The sequence below is a fragment of the Pagrus major genome, chromosome 4, assembly GCF_040436345.1.
Source record: "Pagrus major chromosome 4, Pma_NU_1.0".
Lineage (NCBI taxonomy): Eukaryota > Metazoa > Chordata > Actinopteri > Spariformes > Sparidae > Pagrus > Pagrus major.
Genome location: NC_133218.1, coordinates 23096559 through 23124040, shown reverse-complemented (window position 1 = coordinate 23124040; position 27482 = coordinate 23096559). Strand labels below are relative to the sequence as shown.

The window sequence follows — 27482 nt, the reverse complement described above, 5'->3', positions numbered from 1 at the left end:
CTTGAGACAGATGTTTTCCTCGGTAATTAGAGCAACAGTTTCTGTGGCAGGACGTGTTCAGTCTGTGTCTCTGTGAAACTCGCTCCAGATGACGTCTTCTGTTCTGATGAATCAAGACATTGAGTCACAAAGGCTCACCTTACAAGTTAGATAATATGGTGTTTCTGATGAACTTTGAACTCTTCATGTGATCTATAGAGGGTTCAAAAGGGTCTATTTGTAAATATATCAGAAAGAAAAATAATTTTACATATCCTCATACCTCCCATATGGTCTAGCGGTTAGGATTCCTGGTTTTCACCCAGGCGGCCCGGGTTCAACTCCCGGTGTGGGAATTAGGATTTTAGGAAGGGTTTATCACCAGGGCATCAAGAATAGGTTTGTTCAAACCAATAGTCACTTCACTGCTCTTCACGTCGCAAAGCAAAGAATACCAGAAATATGGAAATTCAAGGGAAACATAAAAAAAACCTCATCCCACTTTTTCAGAAACATGCTCACTGACTTGACAAACAGACTTTCTGTCTCTGCTACCCACATTCTTCTCCAAAATAAAACCTGCAGCGAACAGTGTGTTTGCGTTACATCTGCCACCTGTCAATCACAGCCTGTTCACACTAATGTGCAAACCAAAGCCAAAGACACTGTGCAAACTACAGTCTCGATGTTTAAGCTTGATTTTACAAAAAGGTTATTTTTATTGCACAATTTAGACATAAGGCAGTTTAAAGTGCTCTACATGGGCATAGAAATATGACATTAAAGTGACTACGAGGAACTTTTAAGTGTTAATGAAACAGTCTCCTGGTTCCTCTGATGATTATAAATGATCTGTAACAACAAACGAGACCGGATCAGTGAAAAGACTTCTATTTTATTTTTATTTTCAAAAACAAAGACTAAACAAAAACTAGATGCATGTTTATCCTTTGATGACTCCTGGTACGCCCCCACAGTTACAGTTCTGGTGTTTTTGAGTCTCTTCAGCTTCAGTTCAGATTCTTTCAGAGTTTCTTTATCCAATCTCTCAGAGTTCAGACATTCACAGTCTTTTCTCCAGCCACAAAGGTCTGTGCCTCTGTTAGCTTGCTCAGAATTTCCACCAGCTCTAGTTTTGTTCTATACTTTTGACAAACTGACAACACCAATAAAGAGGCAACCTCATTATTATTATTACTCATTTTGTGGTTAATTAGAGTCAGGCTAATTTGACGGAGCATTAGAGGACACGTCGTCCCCAAAGCTCCACACAGTTCACAACAGCTGTGGCTTAGTTTTATTACTTATGTGGCTGTTAACGTTGAGCCAAACCATGTAATCTGCTTTAATCTGGCTCCAATCAGGCCCCTTAAAGAACTATGTGACTATCTCTTGGAAAGTGTGACATGTCTGTTTTATTTCCTTATTATTAATATCGATGAAAGTGTAGTGAATAATTGCTTCTCATTTGTGTCTACAGAGTATAACTCCATGAACAGCCTTGTGTCAGAGGCCTTCATTCGCTTCTTCCTGGAGACCATCGGCCATTACTCCCTGTTCATCACTCAGAACGAGCGTGGAGAGCGTGTTTTCCAGAGAGAGGCCTTCCGCAAGTCTGTGGCGTCGAAAAGCATCCGTCGTTTCCTGGGCGTCTTCATGGAGTCTCAGATGTTCGCTGGGTTCATTCAGGATCGAGAGCTGAGGAAGAGCCGTGCCAAAGGTAGCCTGTCGTTCTTCCTTAAAAGTTTTGGTGAAAAGTCTGCACACTTTTCTCTCTGGATGTCCACCCCTGTACTCTCTGTGCAGGAGGAGCCACTGCAGTAACACTGATCTCTAGTGGCTGAAAGTCATCATCAGCATGTTTTCTCACCACATTCTCTTTGGCCAGCAGAAGTCATTGTTACTTTCTGGACTACTGAGATGATTCACATTTTTTTATCTCTCTTTTTTTTAATCTTGTGTGTACAGGTCTGTTTGAGCAGAGGGTGGATCAGTATCTGGAGGAGCTGCCGGACACGGAGCAGAGTGGAGTCAACAAGTTTCTGAAAGGCCTTGGTGAGTCCTGCTGTAGATGCACAAGGCTAGAGTCAGATACCAGGAGTGTATAAAACATCAAGCAACATTAAAATCAGGGGAAATTTCAAATATTTCTTCACTTCCACACTGCAAGGTTAGATCATGCAGGACTCTTTGTTCTCAGTATGTTCTTTCCAGAGGGAGCTACACACCAGTTTTTTCCCAACTTTTTCAATTGCTCATTTTTAACTCATAAATGATAGAAATTACCAATTTAGTCCTGCCAATAGTTAATAATAATGTGTTTTGCCTGTTGTTACTTCACTTGGACCGTGTAGACTTAGTAATGCTCCCAAGAATCCTGTTTTTTATTCAAAGATGATATTTTTCCATGTCTTTAAACTTGTCTGGAGGTTTGTTTTTTTTGAAGATTTTATCAGGAAACCACACAGATATTCAGATTTCCACACAGACTGCAGATGGATAAATCAGGGTTAAATCAGACCAAACCTCCTGTAATCTCAGCCTGGCTTAATCCCCATATACAATGTAATAAAATGAATTAAATGTAACCTCTCAGATGTTGTGCATTTTACAGGATTTAATGGATTTGTTTTTAAACTGTTTTCAGGAAGCAAAATGAAGTTTCTCCACAAAAAGAACTGAGAGGAAACAACAAACTGAAGTCCTGACGTCTCAAGTCTCTGCATCATGATTCTCACTTCTTTGTCTTTTTTTTATTAATGTAAACATGTACATATTATTTCACTGCAAGCTGGCTGTGATACTCTTCAGTGTATGTTTATAGTACCTTATGAGATAGTGTAACAGGACGGTACACAGCGAGTGAGCCGTAGAGTAACCACTGATGTCCAGGTGTGCTTGTGGAGACTGTTATCAGAGTGTGTGAGTGTATGTGACTCGACATTGGGCATAGATGTACAGTTCATATGTTTTCTTTTTTGCATTATTTCACGACAGTGTTGTCCTCTGTTTCAGGAGTGTAAAACCTTTTTCAAAAACTGTACATGCATCAAGACAATGAAGAAAATGATTGTAACTCTTCATGGAGTCTTTTGCTATCCTTTATTAAAAAATGGTAGTCAAAATGGTTAAAATGGCTCAGTGTACAGTATTTTTCAGTATTATTTTGTTGTTAAATGTCAATCCACGATTAATTAATCCGCTATTGTAGATTTGTTTTTATTTTTCTTACAAGCAGGCTGCAAAAAGAAAACAGAATGTGACACTTTTCTCCTCATATCGACCATATAAATGACAACAATACAGATGCATTGTTATACAGACATCACTTTTGGAAACAGAAATAAGTAACTCACAGTTTGCCAGATAATATAAAACGTGACATCTCAATGACAGCTTCCTCCAAAGCTGTGCATTAGGAGATGATCCCAAAAGACACAGTGAGTCTAGCACCAGCTAGCACGTGCTGCTGGTAACCTTATTACGTCTGCACACATCACTCTGGCAGCTGTCACTGCCGTGCTGTTATTAGCTCTCCTAACTGAGAGGCTCACTGTTGATTCCAGACGCCATATTACTTCTCCTCTGCTTGTGTCCTTTACAGCAATTAAGGGTGACATCTGAAGTGGGAGAAACATGTTCTCTGTTTAAGATTCAGCTAAACGCCTGCTTTACATCCCTGTTCTTATCTCATACAGTAGGAAAGTTTACTTTAACAACCACGTTGCATTTTAAGGTGGTAATACCTTATTTTAAATTTGCATATTTTCTATTCAGATTTATTTACTTGTTCTCAAATGCATGTATTTGATGCCTGTGCTTTATGAATTGAACATCAGACATGTGACTCAAGCCTTTTGGTCCATGTTTAAAGCAAGTTCATATAACTTTATAAAAGCTTAGTTTTTTCTTAATCTCTTCTCAATCAAAAAATATTCCCTCCCTATGACTTTTAGACACCCTTTACTAAACCTAAATCTTCAATCTAGCTCCCAAGCTAAAAGTGCTAGTGTTTGTGCGTCAAGGGTTAAAATAACGTTTTTTTTTGGGTGAACTTATCCTTTAAGTTCATTCACTTGAAACACTTGACTTTTACCTACCAAACAGTATATAAAATATATTTAAAGAATAAATACTATAATAATATAATATAATAAAACAACATAACATAATATAATAAAATATGATCAAATATAATATAACATTACATAATGTAACATAACAACATAACATAATAAAATATGATAAAATAAAATAAACATAACATATAATAATATATTGATGAAGGTTCTCAGTCCCCAATAGTGGTGAACCTCTACATGGAAGAAGTTGAGAGCAGAGCCTTGAATACCTTCACAGGAACTGCTCCAAGCCATTGGTTCAGGTATGTGGACGACACCTGGGTCAAAATCAGAACAAGTGAAGTGGAAGCCTTCCCATATTATATCACATTATATAATATAATATAATACAATACAATATCATATAATATCATATAATATCATATATCATGTCGTATCATATCATGATATAACATAATATAATATAATATAATATCATCATATAATATGATATAATATATAATTTGTTGGGGATTTTTCTGCTGCATGTCTACTTTTTCTCCTGATGATTTAAGTACTCATAATACAGTACCTGTGCATGATTACTAAGTTACAATGAACGCATGTTTTTTATTTAAGCACTGTGGTGTTGTTCTTGTTCCTGACATGTGAACACTTCCTCCATCATCATCATCACCATCATCATCAGCAGCAGCAGCAGCAGTGATGCGACAGTAACACCATTCTTCTGAACTCTCCTCACACTACAGCTCTGAGACACGTCAGAAGTATTGCATGAGAGCGACAATAAAATCTCACGATTAACTGCGAGACTTGCAATCTCCAAAATTTTGGCCGGTCTAAAAGAGCGACATCCGATGGGGGGAGCGACGCTCGGAGACGCACGGGTCAAGGTAAAAAAGAAAAAGAAAAGAAAAAAAGACAGACAGCACACCTGACGTGAGTGACAGGCCGACAGAAGTTGAGTTGCTCGGCAGACAGCCTCGTTTCCAGCGGACTGAGAGCAGCACTCACATCCTCACACACGCTCATGTTTACCTGACAGGATGCTCTGCATGAGCTGCGCACTTAACGAGCGGTGTTGATGTGGACACAGACGCAGTTTGTGTGTGCTCCGACCTGTCCGCGGGCTGACTTTGTGTTTGCCTCTGTCCTCTTGTTGTGTTGTGGATTGCACCACGATGCCGTGATAGGGGCGTAATCTCCTGCGCACTTTCTAAAACATAATATCACGCTCAGTGATGCGCTGGAGACGAGGCTGCTAATGCAGAGGCAGGCTGAGGATGCGGGGGCAGCTCCTCTGCAGTTTGACTGACAAGCTCTTTGTTATTAAAGCGAGGACGCGTTCATGGTAAAGTGCCTGTCACACTGATGCGTTCAGGAACAGATGGAACAGGTAGCCAGAAGGAAATTCACTGGAAATCCCAAATTCCCCCCACAGCTTTAGACAGTGACTTATAAATCACAGAAACACAAAACTACAGAGGCGTGTTCGTACTTATTCAAACGACTTGTTTTACAGGAAGATTTCTAGTGTAACCGGAAAAAAATCAAGCCACGCTGGACTGGATAGTTGTGGTTATTTAATGTGAAGTTAAAGCTCACTTTTCACTTCAGTACAAGAGGAAAAACAGAATAAAATAGCAGGCATTGTGAGGGGCAAATCTCATTTTATTTAACTGGAAGTTTTGGGGAGTTTTACCTAATCTAAATCAATAGTGACAGTCAGAGTTTGTGGCTTTTATGCCATAAAAATAAAATTGACCTAGATATTCCCATAAATAACGACCGCACCAGGGCCGGAACAAGAATTTTAGTAATATAGAGCTGAAGTCATGCCCCCTCTGGTTTGCTCCATCGGACCTTATTTCAGACTAACTTTGTACTGTAGTGACTGGAGAGAAACAAATCATTTTTTGATCCTGTTTGAAAAAAAAATGATGTCTGCCAATTTAAACTTGAGAAAGTGAAATATAAGACTGTGATTATGTGAGAATATGTAATTGTGACGTTGTCTTGTTGAATGGTCACCAAAACCGTAACTTATACATATTTTAGCAGCTTACAGAACTGATGAACTCTCCTTTCACATAACTGTAGTTGTCAGTGTGACCAGATTTATTTATTGTCTTCAGCACCTTTTCTGTGCCGAGTTGGCAGCCATGTTTGTGTTGGTGTCACGTGTTGAGTGAAACGATGTAGTTCACTGAGGTTTAACACAAAACTAGATGATATTTTACTTTATTTATGACAAACTGCATCTGACTTGAAAAATTGTCTTTTAAATTGACAAACATCATATTTGCAGTTTTTTAAGTATAAAAGTTTTTCCAAAATAAGGTCCCATGGGGTCACCTGCACCTTGACTTCGGCTTTCCATACTTGTCCAAACTCTCCCAGTGTCACCACACCGATTAATAAAATGTTTGACTTGCTACCAAAAAAGCCTGTTAATGTTCACAACTTTACTGGTAAATTCAATCTCCCTTTAAATGCTGCTTCAAAATGTTGTCAGCCTTCAAATCACACCATCATTAAAGAGTGAAACTCTTCTTGAGATCACGAAAAACCACAGACGCTGCTGTAGTAGCTACCGACCTGGGCTGTATCATATTGTTTTGCTGAGTACTGCACGTTGCAATCTGGCAATCTAACAAGTTGCGATAAAATATTTGAGATATTCTGTTGTTCTGTTGTGTTACTGCAGCATTTGTCTACTTATTTTTCTTAAAAATGTTCTCAAGATAAACATTACTGTAGATCCTACCGTTTAGCATGTACTTTGTAAATGAAATGGTCATCTTAAAACAACAAAGCTCTGATAAACAAACTGTGTTCAGCTTCATACAACAATTATATCTGTGGTTTAAGTGTAACAGGCAATATTTTACTCCAGATTAGCCATAGCAACTGTACAAAGTGATAGTATGTTAAAACGAATGGACTTTTTGGACTAATAATGAGGGTTGTTTTTGAGGAAGTGTTAAAATGACAGATGTGTGTATGAACAAGGGTGAGGTGTCACAACAAACAGAAAGTAAACTGCTTTGAATCGCATGCAACCGTTTGACAGAAAGGGCGAGGTAATACTCTCAGCAGTAGTGCCTCAAACACCCCGTGATGAGAGGATAAACACAGTGACAATTATCTTTTAACAATCTTGTTTCTGTGTGAAGCTGCAGCGACTGAAGCTGGCTTTAACAGTCTACAGTGGAGGTTCTCATGTTATTTAAATAGTTTTGTTATTTTTAAGATACAGGTAAGGATTTTTTTTGTTGCATTTTATAAAAAGAAGACAAGTGAAGGTGTTTTTATCTCCTGCTGATGGACTCCTTTAAAGAACAGAGAGTGAGTAAGTCGAGGACAGAAATAGTGAAGAATGGCATAATAACTCAAGAGTGGTTGAAGATAATCCGCCTTTCTCTGTGATCTCATCACTTCAGTGTTAATAGATGTTACATAGGGGGGTGCTTTCAAGGGAGAGATCACTGTGCAGGTTTCTATTATGGTGACATCTCTGGAGATGGCGGGTGCATCTAGTGCCAGCTTTACTGAGCAGGGCAGGGAGGCTGGCGGGAGGTTTCTGTTTGAAAGATAAACGCTGTGAAGGTGCAGCGAAAGCAAGCAAGCACAGCCTGAAAATGCCACAGAGCTGAGTGAACGAGAGGCAGCGTGTACTACGACTGACTAATTGTGTTTCAAATTGGGTCTTTGAGTGCACAATGGGGAATGGGATTGCTCTGAGCTCCCCGCTGAAGCACCCAAGGATGAGAAAGTTGTCAGATTTGTAGGTCAGGCTGCAGGGGTTGTTGTTAGGCAGACTTGCTCACAGCTGCAGATGTGACAGCGGTTTGATGCCAGGCTGTATCTGATGACGAGTGTTTGTTTTACGTTTTGTTCCCTGTTCCCCAGCTGCCTTTTTTCTACTTCTTCCTCATTCATCTGTTTCTTTTGAGTCTCATCCATTCTGTTTGAATTTTCCTCTTCTCCATTTACAGTTAGCCCCTTTTCGTTCCCCATTTCATTTTCGAAAATCTTAATAGATGTCACAGTGTTAAAGGGAATTGCAGGAGTGTATCCTAGTCCCATCTGGAGCTTTCAGGAGCCTGACCCGGTTTCTCTGTGCTACGTTAGCGTGCAGCTCCTCTGGGACCTGTCCCCTTCTTGTGCTGACAGGGGAAGAAGGCCACAACCGGCCCGTCCTATCCCAGCCCGACATAGCCTGACACAACCTGACTTCACCTAATCCTGCCTGCTCCACACAGCTAAAAGTTGCTTACAGTACAAATTCTCCCTCCTTCCTCATTGTAGGTCACTTGGTCTTCCTTCCTCCATTTTGGAAAGAGCTTCCGGGGATATTTTGCCCTACAAAAAAATAATTATCTTATCTCCCTAATTCCCAATTATTATGCACAGGCTTATTTAAGAAAAAGGATTAGATTTTCTCTCTTTTTTGGCTGCTGTACGGGCGAGCAGAGGATGAATTTGAATGTGACACTCTTCTCCTCCGCTGCAGCGAGGGGGGTCCTACACATGGATGAACTGGGGGAGGAGAGAGCACAGTGAGGCTGTCATGTAAGCCGTCTCCTCTGGGGCCACCTCTCGGTGCGCGCTGCTTCCTGCCTCAGGTAGAAACTTCAGTGTTGCTGCTGCTGAGGCGTCAGGCTGCTCGTTCTCCTCTCTCTCCCTCTGAGAAGGCAACAGCTTCACGCTCAAAGCACTGAAATGGAGAAGGTAAGGTGTTTTTGCATCAGCTTTTGCTTCCTATCTTGATTTAAACATCTTCTTTTCTGACACAGCTAGAGATGGGAGGTTGTTTCGTTTTTGATCAGCAGTTTCTGAGTTTGCACTGTTGATCCTGTGATTGGATCCCTTCAGGGCATTCGGGGCCTTTCTGTGTAGAGTTGGCATGCTTCCTACGTTTGTGTTGCTCTCTTCTCACCCCAAAAGACACGTTGGATGTTAGGAATACCACTCTGGCAAAAGGAATAGGATTTTTTAAAACTGGATTTGGTCCCGAGGTGCCATTCACTCTTCCTGAATTGAGAGGGAAACTCAGCTGCAGAGGATGAATTGCCTACAGGGATTAATAACTTAGGTGAAAATAGTTGTACTGTGCATCGTCTGTCTGGATTTATATTTCATGCTGTTTTATTTGCTCATATCTGAAATGAAATACGATGTAAACACAAGGGATTAACAGTAGTTTTATCACATTTTTTGATAATAAATTGCAAAAATCCTCATTTTAAAAGATTATATATCTTTCCTTTTCAACATTTTAATGTTAAAATGTTGAAAATTAAATCATAGTTTGAATGATTTGGCTCTTAAACAAAACGATACTCTAGTACAGGTTTAGCTTCACTTATATTCTTCTGAGAGTCTCTGAAGCATGAGAGCAAAAAAGTGTGATTCTAGCCCAGAGTAAGGTGGCAACACAAGTGTTTCTGACATATGCCACCTCGTCTTTAAATCACACTGACCTGTGTGCGTGTGTGTGATTTTTTAAACACTAGCAGGGTTTGACTTCATGTTTCTCTTTCAGAGCTGCTCAGAGTGCTCAGAGCCGACGCTTGCACACAGCCTGTGTACTCTCTGCAACAAGTGGTTGTGTTACCAGTGCACAGATGTGCATCAGCATCAGAGAGCACCCAATACGCCCCAGTACACAGAGATGCACCCACAGCAGAGGCCCAGTGCCACCCAGCGTCCTGACCTGCACCAGAGAGGCTCCAGCTCGCTGCCTCCGACTGGACAAGGCAAGATATTTACATTTTCAAGAGTTTTTACCTCAATTTTCCAGGCCAGTGTGACAGATTATTAGTGGAGCTACAAAGTCTGCATCTCTGTAACCTGAAAACATGTTTTGGTTTCTTTATTTTCCCTCCTGTGCTCTGTTTGTTAATCATGTCTCAGTAGGAACCATTGCGATGAATAATGCATGGCAGTGGCGATGGTTGATGATAGTTCTTGGAGATCCCTGTGTTTTATTACACCTCTCTCTTTAACACGTGGCCCAGTTTCTAAAGTGTTCGTATGATTTCATTTTTGCTAATATTAGTGTGTTGCTATTTAAAGACCCTGAAGTATGCCTGGCAGCTTTGTTCCTGGCTGCTTTTGCAGGGCTGCTTTGCACGAGTTGTCAAATCATAACAGGCACGTCCTAAACACCTTTTATTGTGATGTGGGAGCATTACTGTTTGGTTTGTGTACTTGTGAGAAAAGCCGTGTGACTGCGCTGACAGACAGGATGTGGTCACTCAGATCGGGCTGATGCACAAGAGGTGATGCTCAGCTCTCTACCACAGATCCTGTGATGATGTGCAGGCAGGAGGGGGGTTGGCTGAGGTGAGCCGTCCAGCAGAGAGCAGCAGGGCTGCGCTCATTAGCCTCATCCAGCTATTGTTAGATAGACGTACTGTGGGCCAACTGTTTCTACAGTGACCTATTTAGAAATGTTTGAGAGATATTTTTGAGGGCGTGTGTGTGGCTGCTGGTGCATCAAAAGCCATCAAAGGTGCATCAATTGGACAGCATTGAGATGTTGTTCTTTGAAACCTCAACCTGCTTCCCACAACTGTTTTATTGTTTTCTTTTCAAAGTGCAGGGACAGGCCTGATTGAATATTACATATTACTTACCAATATCACTCATCACACTTTACTTTTAACCACCCACTGCTCCGTTACATAGAAGTTTTGTAGACTGCTTATATAATTAAAAATAAGTTGAGGTAAACATGTGTTAAAGGTTTGTTTTTATTTCTGTCATTGTGGTCATTTTCAAAAATAGGTTTAAATACATGTATACATGTTCACATGTAGCAGGATTATGTAATCAGGAAACAAAAAAAAGGTAACTATATTCCAGTAAAGTTATAGAAAAAAGATGTAATTTGATTATAAGATACATTCATTTAAAAAGGGGATTACTAACAGGATAACAATGAATTTGAAATAAAGACTGATATACTAGTCTAGCCACTTATCGTAGCTTAGCATTAAGACATTAAACAGGGGGAGAGAGCTCGCCTGGTTCTGTCTAAAGGACAGAACCAGAAGTTTTTGTTGGGTGTGCTATGTGCTATAATATTTATTGGCCACAACATAACACTTTGCCCCCTGTAGGAGTACAACCTGTCATTTCTACATTAAAACCACCAGACTGTAGAGGAGAGTATAATTCAGCTTTACTCTCTGGCAAAAGATACGCTAGTATCCGCTGCCATACCACCAGACCACAGAGCAGCTTCTTTCTGCAGGCTTTGAGACTCCTCAATATATCCTTTCACACTCCACTCCATAAAATTGTTTTGTTTTGTATTGATTCTCTTATGTTGCATAAAGGAACTTATAAAAAAAGGAGGAAAAGAAAGAAAAGAAAATTTGGTTTTGCAACCTGGTTGTAAAATGACCTTTAACCTTGAAAATGAGATCCAGTGTGTTTTACGCTTAAAAAACAAATTGATTTAACACATTTTAACCTTAAATTTAATTTAGTTCCATGAATAAACTTATAATAATTGCTGGGATGATCATTTTATAACTCTTAAGTCATTACACCTCCCTGGTCGTGTTTGTTCTCTCTAAATACCTTTGAGACCACTGATGGTTCTCCTCTAGCTGTGGTTGTGAATTGCTTCTCATGCTGCTAATAATGCTCCATGCTCTCTCCCTTCTCTCCCCTCTCTCCCCTCTCTCCGTCTGTCTTTTAGGCCCGGGGTCGTATCCTTGCTCCCTCCTCATGTGCCACTCTCACAGACAGGAGCCCTTGGAGCTGTTTTGTGAGTCATGTGACCTTCTGTGCTGTAGCAGCTGTCACCTGTCCTCCCACAAAAACCACAGGTCAGTCCGCCGATACACAGCGCAAGGACACTGCAGAGAAAGGCTAACCACAGGTTAAAAACTTCCTCTGAGCAGCAACTCGCTTTAACCGCCTTGTCACTTTTATCATCCGTATCTGCATACACTATCCTTGGCCTGCCTAATACCTATTAAGTATTCATATGCTTTTGTTTTCTGTGATGTTTCGGTACAGTAGCTGCCTCTAAGGTCACCCGCATAATGACTTGTCCCCAGGGGAAACAAATTTAATTCTGGTGTTTTTCATGCCCAGAGAATAAATTAGTGCAACTTTATGTCTGGCATGGATGGATGACTGAAAGAGATCTGCTGGGCACAGGCTCAGGGGCCCGAGGTATCAGGGGGCCTCTGGTCCAGAGCGTCTTTTTGAAGTGACACATTACTTTGCGAAAGGCAGTTGGCTAAAAATAGACATAAAACGGGCACAAAGCGACCACAGAAACACAGGGGCTACAACAAAGAGACACAAATAGACCACAAAGAGACACAAAACTCCAACAAAGAGACACAAAATGACCACAGAGAGACAAATGACTACAGAGACACAAAAGTACTTCAAAGAGACACATAATGACTCCAGACACTAAAGTACTATAAAGAGACACAAAGCTAACACAAAGGGACAAATCACAACAAGACCAACAACAACCATAGAGACACATAACTACCATTAAGAGACACAAAATGGCTACAGAGACACAAAACTGTCACAAAGAGACACAACCAACTCCAAAGAGACACACCTACCAAACGACAACAAAGAGACTTTTTCTCAGATTGGGTGTGCTCCTGTAAAGGAGGTGTTAGAGGCCATGTTGTCTCATAATCCGTCCAAGCTTTCTGATGGATGTTGTGATCTCTTATGTGTTTAGGGTGGTGCAGATCGGAAAGGCCCTACAGGATCAGCAGTGGCTGTTTGAGAGCCTGATGGTGCAGGTGGAGGAGAGGAGGTCTGCAGTGGAGAACAATGCTAAACAGATAGAGGACAGGTTGGTTCAGACTCACACAGTCCCAAGTCTGAGCGACTTCCACCACAAATAGTCAATAATTTAATAGTGTGAAATATAGCAAGCTAATGCATAAATTAGTGTCTGAAATGCTGCTGTTTTGTTCTGCATTTGGGATTTTTCTGCCCGGAGTGGGGCATTTATTTTCTCCTCTCTTCGTAGACTTCATGGAGTAAAGATCGCACACAGGAAGGCAGAGAACCAGATTAAAATGGCAAAGATGATTATGATGAACGAGCTTAACAAACGAGCCAACCTATTAATAGAGCAACTGGAGGTAATTACTTTCTCTCTTTTTCTTTCCTTCTTATCGTTCAGCCAGCCATGAATCTACATGTGAGGAATCAGTAACCGCTGTGATGTAATCAGTCCTGAAAGCAAGCAAACGAGAACCCATAATAATCTGTCAAAGCTGCTTAAGCCGACTCCTCAGGAGCTATATCTGTCAAAAAAAAAAGATCCATTGATTTAGCCTACAGTCCGGCCATGACTCTATGTATCAGTAATTACATGTAACTGCATTTTTATGGGTTTTCTTTGCAGAAAATCTCAGAGGACTTCCAGCAGCGTCTGGAGGACCAGCTGCAGGGGGCAATAGAGATCTGTGGTCAGCTGGACCATGTTCAGAAGTTCGTCACCTGGGCGACAACCCACCACTGCAGAGGCCCGGTGCTCTTCAGCAGGGCTCTGGTACGCTGACAGGACGGTCAACACGTCCACACACACAGTCATATGAGGAGAAAATAATTCATTTCTGAGAGGAAGCGGAGTCCTCGTCTTTATATTTAAAGGTCCAGTGTGTAGGATTATGGGGTATTTAGGGGCAGAAATGGAGAATAATATTCATAATGATGTTTTCATTAGTTTATAATTATCTGGAAATAAGAATTGTTTTGTTTTTGTTACTTTAGAATGAGTCTTTTATATCTACAGATGAAGCAGAGTCCCCCATGTTTCTACAGTAGCCCAGAAGGGACCAACACTGGCTCTAGAGAGGGCCGTTCACGTTTTAGAGGCCGTCTTAGAGGAGTGTGAGGCGAGGGTTTATCAGTTGCTTGCAAACTGCAGCCACACAACTAGATGCGACTGAATCCTACACGCTGGACCTTTAAAGGAGAGCACTGCTCATTACACATGTAGTTTACCAGTCACAGGAAGTACCACTTCTGAACACAGTTGTACAATGTTCTCTGTGTCACCACAAACAGAAAGCCTGTGTTATGAGCGGTGAGTGTGGTTTTTGAAAGATGCAGCCATTTACCAGGCAGGAAGGGTTGAACAAAAGACGAGCTGCAAGATTAGAGAAAAGGTCAAGATACCTTTGTCTAAACTTTAACTATTATTTTGAAATCTCCTCATTTAACTGTTACTTTATGAACATGCAATACCAAACCACTTGCATGCACTTCAATGTTTTTGCCAGAAGGCTTTTGCTAGGATATTTTTTTTCTTGGTCTCATGCAGTTCAGGCACACTGTTAGCTCAATACTACTGTAGGTATCTTAATGAGATCTCTTTTCCTCGAGGACGTAACATGCTTCACTACTCTGGAGCACAGTGTGAGATTTTGTGTTATTTGCATTTGATTTCCAGCAGCTTAGGTTTCAAAGAAAATCCTAAATTATTGTCCTTTCAGCATTACCTGCAGGTCTCTTTCACGCTTGCTTTTACTTTTTGTAATTATACTGTTGAAATCAGCGACAACATCAGGGGTTTCCAAAATGCATCCGGTTTTTCATATACGAACAATATATATTCTTCTTTCAGATTTCACTGCAGATGCAGCAGCTGCTTGAGTCGTCACTCCACTCAGACTCCTGGAGTCCTGTCAAGATCAAATTTAACTGGGATGCCAGTTACTGGACGAAGCAGATTTCCTCTTTAGGTAAAAATAATGTTGTTGAATCATGATGGTTATTTGACAGCATTGACCTTTATTCAAAATGAGACTTAAACTGGAAATAATTGAAAAAAATGTAATGCATTAGAATAAAAATAGCATTTTTTGATGCAGGATTTCTTTGATTCAAGCTTTTAGAAATGCTTGTGAACATAATTGTTGATGCGAGTGAATTTTTTTCTAATTATTACTATCAACAGTTTCATTCAAATTAACTCTCTACTACATAGTTCAAACAAATCATTTTATGTTTTAATCTACATAGGCTTTATTATCAATAATATTATTATTTACATGACATGTGACATGATGTTTTGAACAGAGCTCTTAATGTGACTATGTTTCTCTGCAGGTCAGCTGACTGTTGAAGGGGGAAACTGCACTTATCCTTCGGGCTTGGCCTGCTCCAGTATCCTCCGGCCTCAGCCCATTACCTGCTTGGCTTTGCCGTCTGTTTGTCACAGAGGACTCGAGCCAGGCTGTGGATACCAGGCCTGCTGTGAGCCACAGATGTGCTGCCTGCACGGCATTCCCGCTCAGCCAGATCTGCCCAGTCTGGACAAAAGCCAGCTGGAAGGCACACTTTATAACTCCAACTGTGTCCAGCCTGCCCTTATCTCTGCCTCCCTGCACCAGAGCCAGCAGCTCCAGAGGTGCTGGGACCCAGACAGCTCATCGCAATGTCCTCCCCCTTCATCACCTGTACCGATGATCCAGCTCAGCTGCAGTCGAGGATCAACATCCCAGACACAAGCTACTGCCTCTGCACCCCAGTCTCAAGCCAAATCTTATCTCTATCACCAACACCAGAGAGAAGTTCCTCTGGACAGCCAGGCTCAGCCAAGTGCAGACCGTAGCAGGCCGGGTCAGTGTCAGGGGAAGCTGTCAACCATCACAGCTCTACAGCAGGATCCCAGCCACACAGCTGTCGACAGAGATGTGATGACTGAAGAGACCTGGGAAGAGAGATGCAGGGTGGAGGAGGCTTGTGGACAAACAGCGGCAACTGAAAGCAGAGATCTGCTGGATGATGGGCTGCAGCAGGACAGGAGGGAGCAGAGTCCAGTTCAACAGCAGCAGCAGCTTCATGTTCCTGCTGTAGTAGAGTTGAGGAAAGATCAGCAGAGGAACAGATCTCCACTGATGCTCAGAGACCACAGAGATGGCAGGGTGAGAGCATAAAAATTAAACATTACTTGTATGAGTGTTAAAGAGTTTTGCAAAGAAAATCCCTGAAACTACAGTAAACTCTGCAAAGAAATAAAGGCACTGTAATCAATAACGACATCTAGAAATACAACACGATTACATTTAAACTTAATTCTTGACCTCAGAAACATCAGTTGACGGTTGATCTCACCACAGGCTCCTCTCAGTAGCTGTTGTGTAGGTTTCAGTATCGCACCATACCGTTCACACTTGACCCCAAAGTAACTATACGTCACAAGCACACATTTCGTCTTCTTCTTCTTCTTCTTCTTTTTCTTCTGCTTTATATTTTTACACATTGTATTTTTTACTTCACTACATTGAGTTGTTAACTAAGTAACTTAGTTATTAGTTACTTTGGAGATTGCATGCCGCATAAGAGCCAAAGTAGCAGACAAACAAACACTCTTTCTGATTCTGAAAAATGCTGACCCTTAGTATACAGCATATTCATGCATGTAAATATATGTAGTATTTACTTGCACTTTGATACTTAAGTACATTTAATATCAGATACTTTAAGACTTTTACTCAAGTACTATTCGTATGGGTGACTTTCACTTTTACCAAAGTAATATTTTAACACAGTATTTTTACTTCTACTCATGTATGACTTTTGGATACTTACCTACCTATATCTGTGATTCCTTGGCTCAGTTGGTGATACTACAAACGTTGGAATCAGTTTCATAAAGCCATTGATGTGCAAAACAACTGGATGTGAAGTTTTAAAATGTGGTGTATTTGTTTACAGCTACTTTGAGGTCAAAACATGGTATGTGGTGGGATTTTGAACACTTCAGTTTTCAGTTTTTCGTTTCACACGTGGTTCTGCAGAGTTTCTATGTCCGCAGACAGTTCTCAACAACTCATGACATGGTAAGCCACACAAGGCTGTGCATACACACCTCACAAAAACCACTATTTATCACTCAAAGTCAGGCCTATTTCCTGTGAAACACAGGTGTTAAAATGCAGACAAACACAAAGAACAAAAGACAAAGGCAACAAAGCCTTATTCAAACATTTTATCACATAATGACATTAAAGTAAATCAAAGCCAGTAGAAAATGTTGCACATAAGCTTCTCGGTTATTGTATATTTCTTAAATGTTGAAGTTTAAGGGAGTGTTGAATTCGAGGCAGTTTTAATGAATATCTGTAAACGACCGAAACAAAAACAGCACTTTATTTTAATGCCAGAATGATCACTTCCCACAGTTGACAGCTAGCCTGAAAACAGATGGTGCAACAGAAATGTGCTTCAGCTTTTATGAAGAAAGGATGATGGAAAAACAAAGAGCTGCTCTGACAATTAAAGCTGAGCCGCTCATAGCAAAGCATCCCAAAACCAAGGGAGCAGCGTTCATCATCATCATCACACTCGATTCCAGAGGTTTGAGCAGCCACATCGTCACCTCTCAGGGTTTGCTCTTACAGCACAAAGTATGTATGTATGTATTATATTTGCATTTTCAAGCCACAGCATCTGAAAATGACATAAAACCACCTGGGAGAAGTCATTTATGTACTTAACCTGTCATTAATGAGTCACTGAGGGAATTGGGGGAGCTGCCAGTTTGATTTCAGTTCTGGTTTGCACTCTGAGATAAATTCCTACACACACCCCCATCGTTCCAGAGAGAAAGGATTATAGTCTATTTCCCTCCACAGTCTGAATCCTGCACACCTCTCCCAAGGGGCATGGATCAGGTAAGTGTTTTAATCGCATGATACTTAAGAGCACATGCTCGGTGGCAGCCTGGCCTGAATATGCATGATGGTGCACTAGAAAAAGAAAAAGGACGTGTTAAAAATAAAAAAAAAAACCCTGGTGTTAAATGAATTGTCAGCCCTTCTGCTTACATTAGCTGAAGACACAGCTGAGAAGTTTAAAGGAGCTTTTCGGGACACTTGCATTAGTTAAATTGTAAGTTAAAGGAGTGAGAAAGAGAGTGTGGTTTAATGAGAGGGCCACACTGCACACCTGATAGTGAATTTACATATGATAATTGGTGTTGTAACTAAGCCTTTCATTGCCTGTACGATAACAGTAATATATGCAGCTGTGTGGGCCATTCTCCGTGTTTATAAGGATTGAGTGCTTTTGAATTAGTCCCAGAATTAGCTCTGAATGATGTTTTTGTTCATTTAGTCTGGCGTCAATGTGTGTGTGACACTCAAGGTTGTTTCCACTGCACACCTCCCACTCCTTTTTCTCTCCTCTCTGTTGTTAATGGCATGAGCAGGGGACGTCTGCGCGTACGATACAGCTTGAAACCCTGCTCAGTTGTCTACATTTGTGTTTCTGACAGAGATCCACATCCCTGGAGGTGTCAGTGACAGCCCACGAGTGTGCATCTGATGTGCAGAGCAGCAGGCTCAGCCCTAGTTTAGTGTGCACGAGGAGGAAGAGACGCTCCCAGAGCATCCCTGCAGAACTGGCAGCCCCTTCCAGCAGCCCTTACGCTGAAAGGCCCACAGGATGCACTCATGGCCTCGAGGCAGGAGCTGCAAATAAGGTAACCCTGCATTACAATATAATCACACATGGGGAGGATGGCGAAGCTTAGCTGTCAGATAGAATAGAGGTGATCGCCCTTTCCACATGTGAGTTCTGGCGGTGCAAAGGAACAGTAATAACAGGACAATTTTCTCCTGTCAGACACAGTTCCACTGTGAAATTAATCTATTACACTGATTAAGGGCACCAAGTTGCTATTATATTCATCGTATATTTGCCTGCAGATTATTCAGTCAATTGTTTGGTCCATAAAATGTCAGAGAATGGTGAAAAAATACCCATCACCTTCAAAGAGCCCAAAGTGACGTCTTCAGGCTGCTTGTTTTGTACAACCAAGAGTCCAAAATACCAAAAGAGATTCAATCTCCAGCTCCACCACTGAGGACCTGGAACCAAAGATTTTTGCTTGAAAAAGAAATTCAGCAATTGATTAAAACCAAGTTGTTGTTAGTTTTATGTCAATAAAAGATATAAGATGTAAGAATTTTGCATTATAATGTCTAAAAATGACCAGACCTTTGTTTACTCAGGGTAATGGTGCATTTCACTCGGTCGCCCGTCACTATTAGCTTGGTGGAAGTCAGAGAATAAAAGTAAACCCTAACCTCATTTGACTTTTGTTTGTGTTACTTGCACAAGTGTTAAGTTGACCCAAACAGCCAGATTACTTAACTGTACTTAAACCACAAGATAGCAAGCAATAGCACACACTGAGGCTGTGTGTATCTGTGTGTTTGCATTCAGGTCAATCACTAAACTCAGCACTCACCAGAAACTCCCTCTCCTCTCTGTAACATTACATTCATGAAGTACAGTACATTTCTCCTTATCATGGCAAAAAAGTTGAAAGTCATAGTTTGGATAAATAATAGTACCACGATCAAGTTACTAATAGTGTTTTTTTCTTTGTTGTAGTAGACAGTTTACGCCCTGGAAACCCTTTACAGAATGTTTGTTTTGTTCCCAGTATGCCACTGTGGATCCCAGACAGAGGAGAGCCTCAGATGGAGTGCTTTGTGTTGTCAAAGAGGCCTCGTCTGACATGGCGCCCTCTAGAGGCCACCGGTCTCCTCTACTGTCCTATAAGACAGAGCCAGGTGCTGGAAAATTCTACTTTACCATGCCAATTTTTAAATAACCTCAAATAAACCAAATGCAAAGTTTGTAAATACATGCAAACTATCTCTCTCTTTTAGACCATTCTTTTACTTGTGTAAATGAAGAGATCGATTATGAAGCCAAGGACCAATGCAGGGTGTCACGAAACGGCCACAACAGGTGTGTAACATCAGTCCATGAACAGATCAGGAAAATAAGGTGTAGCTCTCATCATTCATTCTCTGCTTCCCTCTTTAGTAACACAGACGTTCAGAAGGACTCAGGAAGGTCCAGAGTTCCAGTGGTTTGCTTAGAGCGTCTTAAAATACTTGTGGCTCAACTTCCCCCACATGGACGACGGCAGAGTGACCCTTTACCTGCCAGCGGGTCGGAGAGGAGTGAAACCTTCCCACAGCAGAGAACCTGGCATGAAGTATGTCTCATTTCTTTCCATACAGTAGTAGTAGCTTTTTTTAAAAGTCCCATATTGTAGAAAGTGAGATTTCCTTGTTGTTTTTGATTATAAAGCAGGTCTAGGTGCTTTATAAATACTCTGACTATACTCACTATAATGATAGTATCAATAAATCCATAGAGAAATGCAGACCGTCCTCCTTCAGAAGCCCTCAAATGAGCCATCAGGAATTCTGTAAGGTTGTGATGTCACAACTATACAGTCACCACTTTCAGCCACGCCCCTACGATGCCCATGGTTGCGAGAAACACCTAGGATATTACATTAAAACCTGGATACAGTGTTGGAGGCGGAGCCCCATTCATTCTTATGAGAGCTGCTCAGTGGTGAAGCTAAAACAGCTTGACTTCCCGGCTGTAAAAATATGCAGGATTCAACAACTCGAAATACTTCAGAGTTGTTGAATCCTGCAGCTCTTCTTGACTTTCCAAACTTTACTGGACTGAATTGCTCAGATTGTGATAGTCCAACACATTGTTTTGTGGGGGTCATGTAACGTTGTAATTAAACGGTTTGGCCACTACGAAAGTTGGCTTCAAAGCCTGGCACTCGTCTTGGGGGTTGCAAAAACACCGGCAGTGCTGATACAAAAACAGGGTGGCCAGCGCTTGCTCAGGTCTGTGTGTGCTGACCAATCAAAGGAACCTGAAAATTATCATAATATGGAACATTAAATGGTCAAAGCATTGATTTTACATGAGAAATAGTCATATTAATACGATTTCACAGCAGTAAAAGCATCACAGGATTTTTTTTTAATATAATTAAAAAAACAGCATTTACATCCCTGCAAGATTGAGTTTTGAACCTCAATACTTTTTGGATACCAACTGAAATGTGTCCATAACAAATATTTAAATCATAAGTTATTGTTTGATCTTTTACAAGAAGGCTTTCCAGTGTTTTTTACAGTGTCATTTAACATTTATGAACTGTGGCTGAGTTAACAAAAAACTATTGTTTTTGTATAATGACAACCCTGTGTTGCATCTAAGAAGGCAGATAAGACAAATAACAGTATGTCATTTGTTTGATGTGGTGTCGGAATTATTATTTCAGTGAATACATCTTAGCAGCCACCAGAGATTCTAGTTAACATGCTGGTGAAATTATGTTTAATTCAGTCCTCTCCTCTCCTCTCCTCTCCTCTCCTCTCCTCTCCTCTCCTCTCCTCTCCTCTCCTCTCCTCTCCTCTCCTCTCCTCTCCTCTGTTTAAAGGGAATAGCTAAAGGGAGGACCACCCGCTCACTCACAGCTCCACCATATGCAGAGCGTCTGCAGTGTAATCAGGCTACCACACACTCCACCACCAGTGAGTTTGACAGTTGTGGGAGAATCAGCTCCCGTAAATCACCCAAGCTGCCGTCCACTGACCCTAAATACGTGCCAAGGCGTTACTCTGCTGTGGATCTGGACTCTGACTCTGATCCCAGGTCAGTCTCAGAAGAAGACGGTGGTGTTTCTTGGGTTGATCCTGAACCCCAGTTTGACTCAGATGCATCACCAGAGTCCTCATCTGAGGCTGAAGTTGAATGTATGGCTCAGGAGAAATTGGTGGCTGCAGGAGAGACTGAAACTGGTATCGCAGGGGATTCAGAGCCGAGTCTTGAATATGATGCAGACCCAGAATCAGATGCAGGAGCTGGATCAGAGGAGGGCCAAGGGCTGGACGGTGACGCGGAATCAGTCGAGGTTGAAACAGAGTCAGATGTCCAGCCTGACTATGACCCCTGTTTTCAGACTGATTCTGACGCTGTATCCGATCAGCCTCCAGACTCTCAGGGCTCTGTGGAGTCCGAGCTCGACATTGAATCGGATGCTGAACCAAGAACCGACGACCCACAACCGCTCCGCTCTGACCTGGAGGAGGAGTCCCCCGCCGGGCCTGGTCAGAGGCCGCTTCTGATTGCAAACCCTGTGACTCAGAGATTCACAGAGGATGTCCAGCCTGACCAGGACAGTACAGAGATGGAGAGTGAGGACTTCTGTGCTGTGTGTCTGATCGGAGGGGAGCTGCTGTGCTGCGACCGCTGTCCTAAAGTCTATCATCTGTCATGCCATATCCCGTCTCTGCTGAGCTTCCCCTCGTAAGCTTCTTAAACTGTAACCTATATAATGCATTCAACATGATACTCTCACCTCCTTTCAAACAGTTTATTATTAACCTGATGTTGTTTCTTATCTTGCTCAGAGGCGACTGGGTGTGCAGCCTGTGCAGAGATGTCATGCAGCCAGAGGTTGAGTACGACTGTGAGAATGAGAGAACATCTGGAGAACACGCAGCATCACACGGATTGCCTGAGTCTGACCAGAGAGTGGGTCATTTCATCAGCTGCATTAATATTAATAAGATTTGAGTAGTAAATATAAAGTGAATAAGGAATAAATACTAACACCAGTGCATAATGGAATGACAATGAAACACATTTAATAGAATAAGTAAACAAATAAAAACTAAAATGGAAAAGTAGAGTTGGCAGTGATATTGAAAATGATAATAAGGTTGGTGGTTCCTTTTCCTGCATGGATAACAATTCTCTCTCATGTTTGCTCGACCGTTTACAGAAATGTGAGCGGCTGACTCTTCTGATCCTCAGTAACATCCTGAGTGCTCCCTTTCACGAGCCCGTCAGCCCACTTGTGAGTGATCACCCTTTTCTCACAGTCCAGTTACAGTAACTCGTTTTCTAAATCTCATTTATTTTTCATGATACTTACTGGAACACAGCAGCGTTGTGATTAGTTTTCCTCATGTTTCAGCATGTATATACACGCTTTGATTGCTGCTTTATTTCTCAGGGTTTGGGGGCGTACAGGTACCCAGTGGAGTTCTTTTCAGTTTTTCTGAACCAAACACAATGAGTGTGTCCTTGAGGCCTGGAGTTGGTTTAATCATTCAACATTTGCAAAACTGAACTTCCTCTTTATGTGTTTGCTGGTGCAGTGCAGCATTTCTTGGTGTGATTAGAGGAATAGCTTTAAACAGCTCGCAGTAAAATGCGTGTTGCATTGGTGCGTGCTTACACACATTCATTTGCAAACAGTGAGGATTGTATGACAGTGCTGCTGGTGGTCTGAAACTTCACACTATGATTACTTTAGTTTACCTCCTCTTGAGTCCAGCACAGTTAAAATTGCAGCTGTAGTTAATCAAAGACACTGTCAAGAGTCTACAGTTTGTGGTAACACTTTCCAATAACCATCATTAATAAATGGTACATTTCTAGTTAATTAAACTTTAGTTAGTAGTTATTTCACTGTTAACAATCACAAGCGTTATAAACCATGTATTAAGTAACTATTGTAAAGTTGCAGCTGATGTTTTTATTACTTTGTAATAAATAATCAGTTCTTAGTTATATAAACATTATCTGGATGGCCATTAAAAAGTTGCAACTGATATTTATACATGTCTATAAATGTGGTTTATCCAACATTTCATTTGTAAACAGTAAAATACCTATTAAATTAAGTGTAATTAACTAAAAATTTAAAGTGGAAACAGAAAACATCTGCCCCCCTATCATCTCTGACTGGTATTATTATCGGCATTTACAATAACACAGGACAAAATGTGAGTTTATTCACTCATTAAGTCCATAATGGAGACATGAAAGCAGATAGAAATGGTACCAGCCTCACTGGAAGACCACTCAGCCTTCATTTTCCTGGTAGATTTCGTGCCCGGTGGCAGACAAAACAACACAATGAAACCGAAGTTTACAGGGAGCCAATCTAAGCGTGCAATCAACATTTATTTCATGACACATTGAAGCAAAAACTTTTGCCTGTTTAATGATGGTTATGATAAAGTGTTACTCCAGTTTGTGTATGCATGGCTGTTTTTCAGGCAGGTGCCGTATTCATCACAGTGATACATAATGCATAGGTGACATTTATTTGATGCATTTTGAATGCAGAAAGAGTAATGAGGTAATTACATTGGAATGAGTTCAAACGAAATTTAGCCGCCTGGCTATGATTTAAAATAATCTTAAATGTCACTGCTTTTTCACGCAGGCTCGTCATTACTACCAGATCATTAAGAGGCCCATGGACCTGTCTGTGATCAGGGCCAAACTCAACAAGAGGAACCCTCGACATTATAACTCACCGGAGCAGTTTGTTGCTGATGTTTATCTCATGTTCCGCAACTGTGCAAAGTTCAATTATGTAAGTTAAACATTTATATCTTGTATATGTGCCATTTGTCTCATAATTACAGAGAATCTCACTTTAAATGATAAATAAAGTCATTCTCAGTCAGTACTTTACCAGCACTGATCCGAGTGTTATATCTTTTTCTCTCTCTGACCACAGCCTGACTCTGAGGTGGCCCAAGCTGGCCGCAGCCTCGAGGCGTTCTTCATCTCCAAGCTGAAAGAAGTTTTCCCAGACAGAGTTTTCCCCGCTGCTGAGGTGGAATCTGACAGCGACGAGTATGATGAGGCCTACAGGACCGCTGACGGTGGTTTCCCCTGGCCGGAGAGGAGGGAGCAGTGCCACAGGAAGAGGAAGAGGAGAAACTCTCTCAAGTCGAGGAGACATCACTTCTAATCATGGACACAAATATGCTGTGTTTGTGCGTAATTATGCTGTTTTTATTCAGCAGCCTGTGGGGCTGTAACACTGTTTCCATTCTGTAATCTGAAAGGAGCTCCAATTTGTGGTTTGCAATAATATCACAGTGCTGCCATCCGATGGCCGCCAAACATATTGAAACAATTGTTCAGATATTTGAAAGGCAGGAGCAAACTGCAGCTGATCAGAGGAGCAAAGAGCATAAGAATCATCAAAATCGAACAGAAGAACAAGAACCTGCATAAAGTTACATCTTTTGGAGTGTCGCCGAAAATCTGACCCGAGTCCTTCACAAAGAAATCCAGAATCCAGCAACTTAAACAAATCGTCCACAGGCTTGTATAGGCAACCAAGAGAAACGGGGAAGTTCAAATTTTTCATGTCACATTACAATCTGCTCACATCTGGCCAATGAAAAGTGATTAATACATGTGAATTGCTACAAATTGTTCCACGGAGCCCCTTTAAAACAAGTTAAAGTCATGAGGCGATGCTGTAATTGTTACTGTATCACATCATACATGGGCTGTTTATGATTTTCTCCTGAAATGACTTCCTGTATTTACCTGCTGAAATCACATACCGGATGTTTTATGCTATTGTACAAAGAGGATGCTGTAGATGGATGTTTATTAATCTCAATTTGCATCTTTATCAAATGTAATTTTTAGGTGAACTTAGCTCTGATTATACACAGCACTTTGAAACTTTGATATTGGTAAATACTGTGTTTACCATGTTCGTAAACATATTTATATATGTGTAACTGTATAGAACTTTATTTTACTATATTTGTCATTTTAATTACTGAATGATTGCAGGCAATTATCATAGCATTGATTATTGATAGAATTAAGTGTCTCAGTAGCTTTTTTTTAAAAAAAAAAGCAGCAGTGAATCTGATTGTCTTTTGACAGAGTGCAGTACAGAATGTAAATGATTGAGGGCGCTGTAACCAGTGTTAAAGCTCAACAGAGCACATGTATTTTCATGATTGTTAGAGGATTTAATATCCACAATCCAAGATGATTTTTTATTTTACTTGTAGCCTTAAATTAAGTTTGTGTATGCTTTATGTAACATTCCTGTTCCTGTTGTTTCAGCAAAATGTTAAAATATCTCAGGCTTAATAAGAGTGTAAGGTATTGATCTCATTCAGTATTGACAGTTACAAAAACGTCCTTGCTATTTGTAGAGCCGCACATATGTCATTTTATAATACCTGCTGTTGTAGAGCGTTTTCTGTTTTTAAATATTCTTTACTTGCTACCTGCAGCTTAAGATAGATTTTACTTGACATTTAGAGTAATTACTGCACAATAATGATTGTCTGTGCACTCCTTGATCATCATCAAGAGTAGTTAATATACAGTATATGTAATGTTACTTCCTTTGAAATCAATAGATGTTCTAATATTTCCTATTGTACAAGAGGAGATAGTTACTGTCACAGTTTCTGTTAAGTTTAGTTTAGTTTTTTTTTTACTGTAACAGTCAACGATAAATGCACATATATAGCTTATCAATAAAAATGCATTCAAGAGACAATATATTTTCTTATTATTTCTCATCTGCATGATTAAAGGTACCATTTCTAAGAAAAGTTGATTTTTGAGTCTCATTCCCAACTCGTTAAAAACTGATGCTTTGGGATGGCGAGTTGGTAATTAGACTCAAAATCAACTTTTCTTACAAATAGCACCTTTAAAGGTATACCATGTAACTTTTACAGGCCTATAGACAAAAAAAAGGACACAGAGCCAACATGAGCTTTAGATGAGCGTAAGATATATCTTTACATTAGTGTTTGTGAACATCAGAGCAAAACAGGCTTGTATTTTGAGTGACGGCAGGCTGAGAAGAAAAACAGCATTGCCCGTCTAGAGGTTGTACAGTGGAAGAACATAGGACTATATACCAACATTGTACTACAAAAAGTTAAACACACACAACAAACATCACTATGGGTCATAATAAGCTGCTTTCACAGTCGATCTCTGGTGGTTTTTCTGATAAGGAAGGGCTGAAAAAATTTAATAATTCACCTGTAATCATTTTACGTTACAGAGGAGCGACAAATGGAAATGGATTATTTACAGTTTAACAGACTAGTACCGTGATTCTTTCCCAGCTTCTTTCCTAAAAGCTATCGTAGCAATCGTTTAAATCATTTTAAATAAAATTCATACAGATTTCTTTGGATTTTACTTCACCTTTATTTACTTTGGGAAGTGGCACATCTCCTGTAGCTCAGATATTTTCCTGGAGACAGTTTCTTCTAAATGCATGTCAACACTCAAAGATATATTTCGATTTGGACGTAATTTTCCATTTTCACAGAGGGTCCGGACAGATTCAGTGGGCTGTAAATGAAAATGATTTATGGCTCCCTACGAAAATATCTACGACTTTAATTTCATTGTGTCATCTCTGATTAACCTCAGTGATGATGATGATGATGATTGAAATGTCCTGTGCCAAAATCCCCCTCTCTGGTGCAGTGATAATAAATCCAGGTGTTTGTGTTGGAGGATGTAACATGGTTTGGATTTCAGAGTGGTGAGTGAAGCCATGAAGGCCATACTGGAATTTGTGTGCAGAAGTGCAGAAGATCTGTGCAGATTTGTGCAGGTTTCTCTATCAAATTGTCCAGCATAAGGCATTAATTGCATGGATAAACTCTTTTTAAATACTGGTAAGCATACACAAATATAATAAATATAGGGATTATGGTGTCCTCACAGCTTTTCCGGATATGAACA

At 40.7% G+C, this 27482-nt stretch overlaps 2 protein-coding genes and 1 non-coding gene across 5 annotated transcripts in view; all 3 read left to right on the top strand.

The window, feature by feature from the left end:
* The window catches only part of dennd2b (DENN domain containing 2B), a 49166-nt gene extending 46053 nt beyond the window's left edge, over window positions 1-3113 (top strand). For all 3 annotated transcript variants that reach the window (XM_073464142.1, XM_073464144.1, XM_073464143.1), the window contains exons 18-20: window positions 1460-1699; window positions 1948-2034; window positions 2627-3113. In XM_073464142.1, coding sequence (XP_073320243.1) covers window positions 1460-1699; window positions 1948-2034; window positions 2627-2661 — 362 coding nt within the window. In that variant the 3' untranslated portion in view covers window positions 2662-3113. The remainder of the gene's footprint in view (window positions 1-1459; window positions 1700-1947; window positions 2035-2626) is intronic.
* trnae-uuc (transfer RNA glutamic acid (anticodon UUC)) lies at window positions 264-335 on the top strand. Its single transcript has one exon. It is a non-coding gene; the product is annotated as a tRNA-Glu (tRNA).
* A 5673-nt stretch (window positions 3114-8786) lies between the features above and the next one.
* trim66 (tripartite motif containing 66) lies at window positions 8787-26032 on the top strand. Its single transcript, XM_073463846.1, has 17 exons — window positions 8787-8795; window positions 9610-9823; window positions 11779-11908; window positions 12799-12915; window positions 13096-13210; window positions 13477-13623; window positions 14701-14818; window positions 15186-16003; window positions 18358-18564; window positions 19534-19663; window positions 19763-19844; window positions 19923-20097; window positions 21358-22226; window positions 22331-22454; window positions 22705-22779; window positions 24160-24312; window positions 24460-26032. The coding sequence occupies exons 1-17, from the start codon at window positions 8787-8789 to the stop codon at window positions 24694-24696; spliced, it is 3720 nt and encodes a 1239-aa protein (XP_073319947.1). The 3' UTR covers window positions 24697-26032.
* The last annotated feature ends 1450 nt before the right edge of the window (window positions 26033-27482 follow it).

Excerpts from the sequence above, each read along its gene's own strand:
- trim66 (XM_073463846.1), top strand. Across the intron at positions 13,211-13,476 it reads TATTAATAGAGCAACTGGAG|AAAATCTCAGAGGACTTCCA; the intron begins GTAATTACTTTC and ends TTTTCTTTGCAG. Across the intron at positions 24,313-24,459 it reads ACTGTGCAAAGTTCAATTAT|CCTGACTCTGAGGTGGCCCA; the intron begins GTAAGTTAAACA and ends CTCTGACCACAG.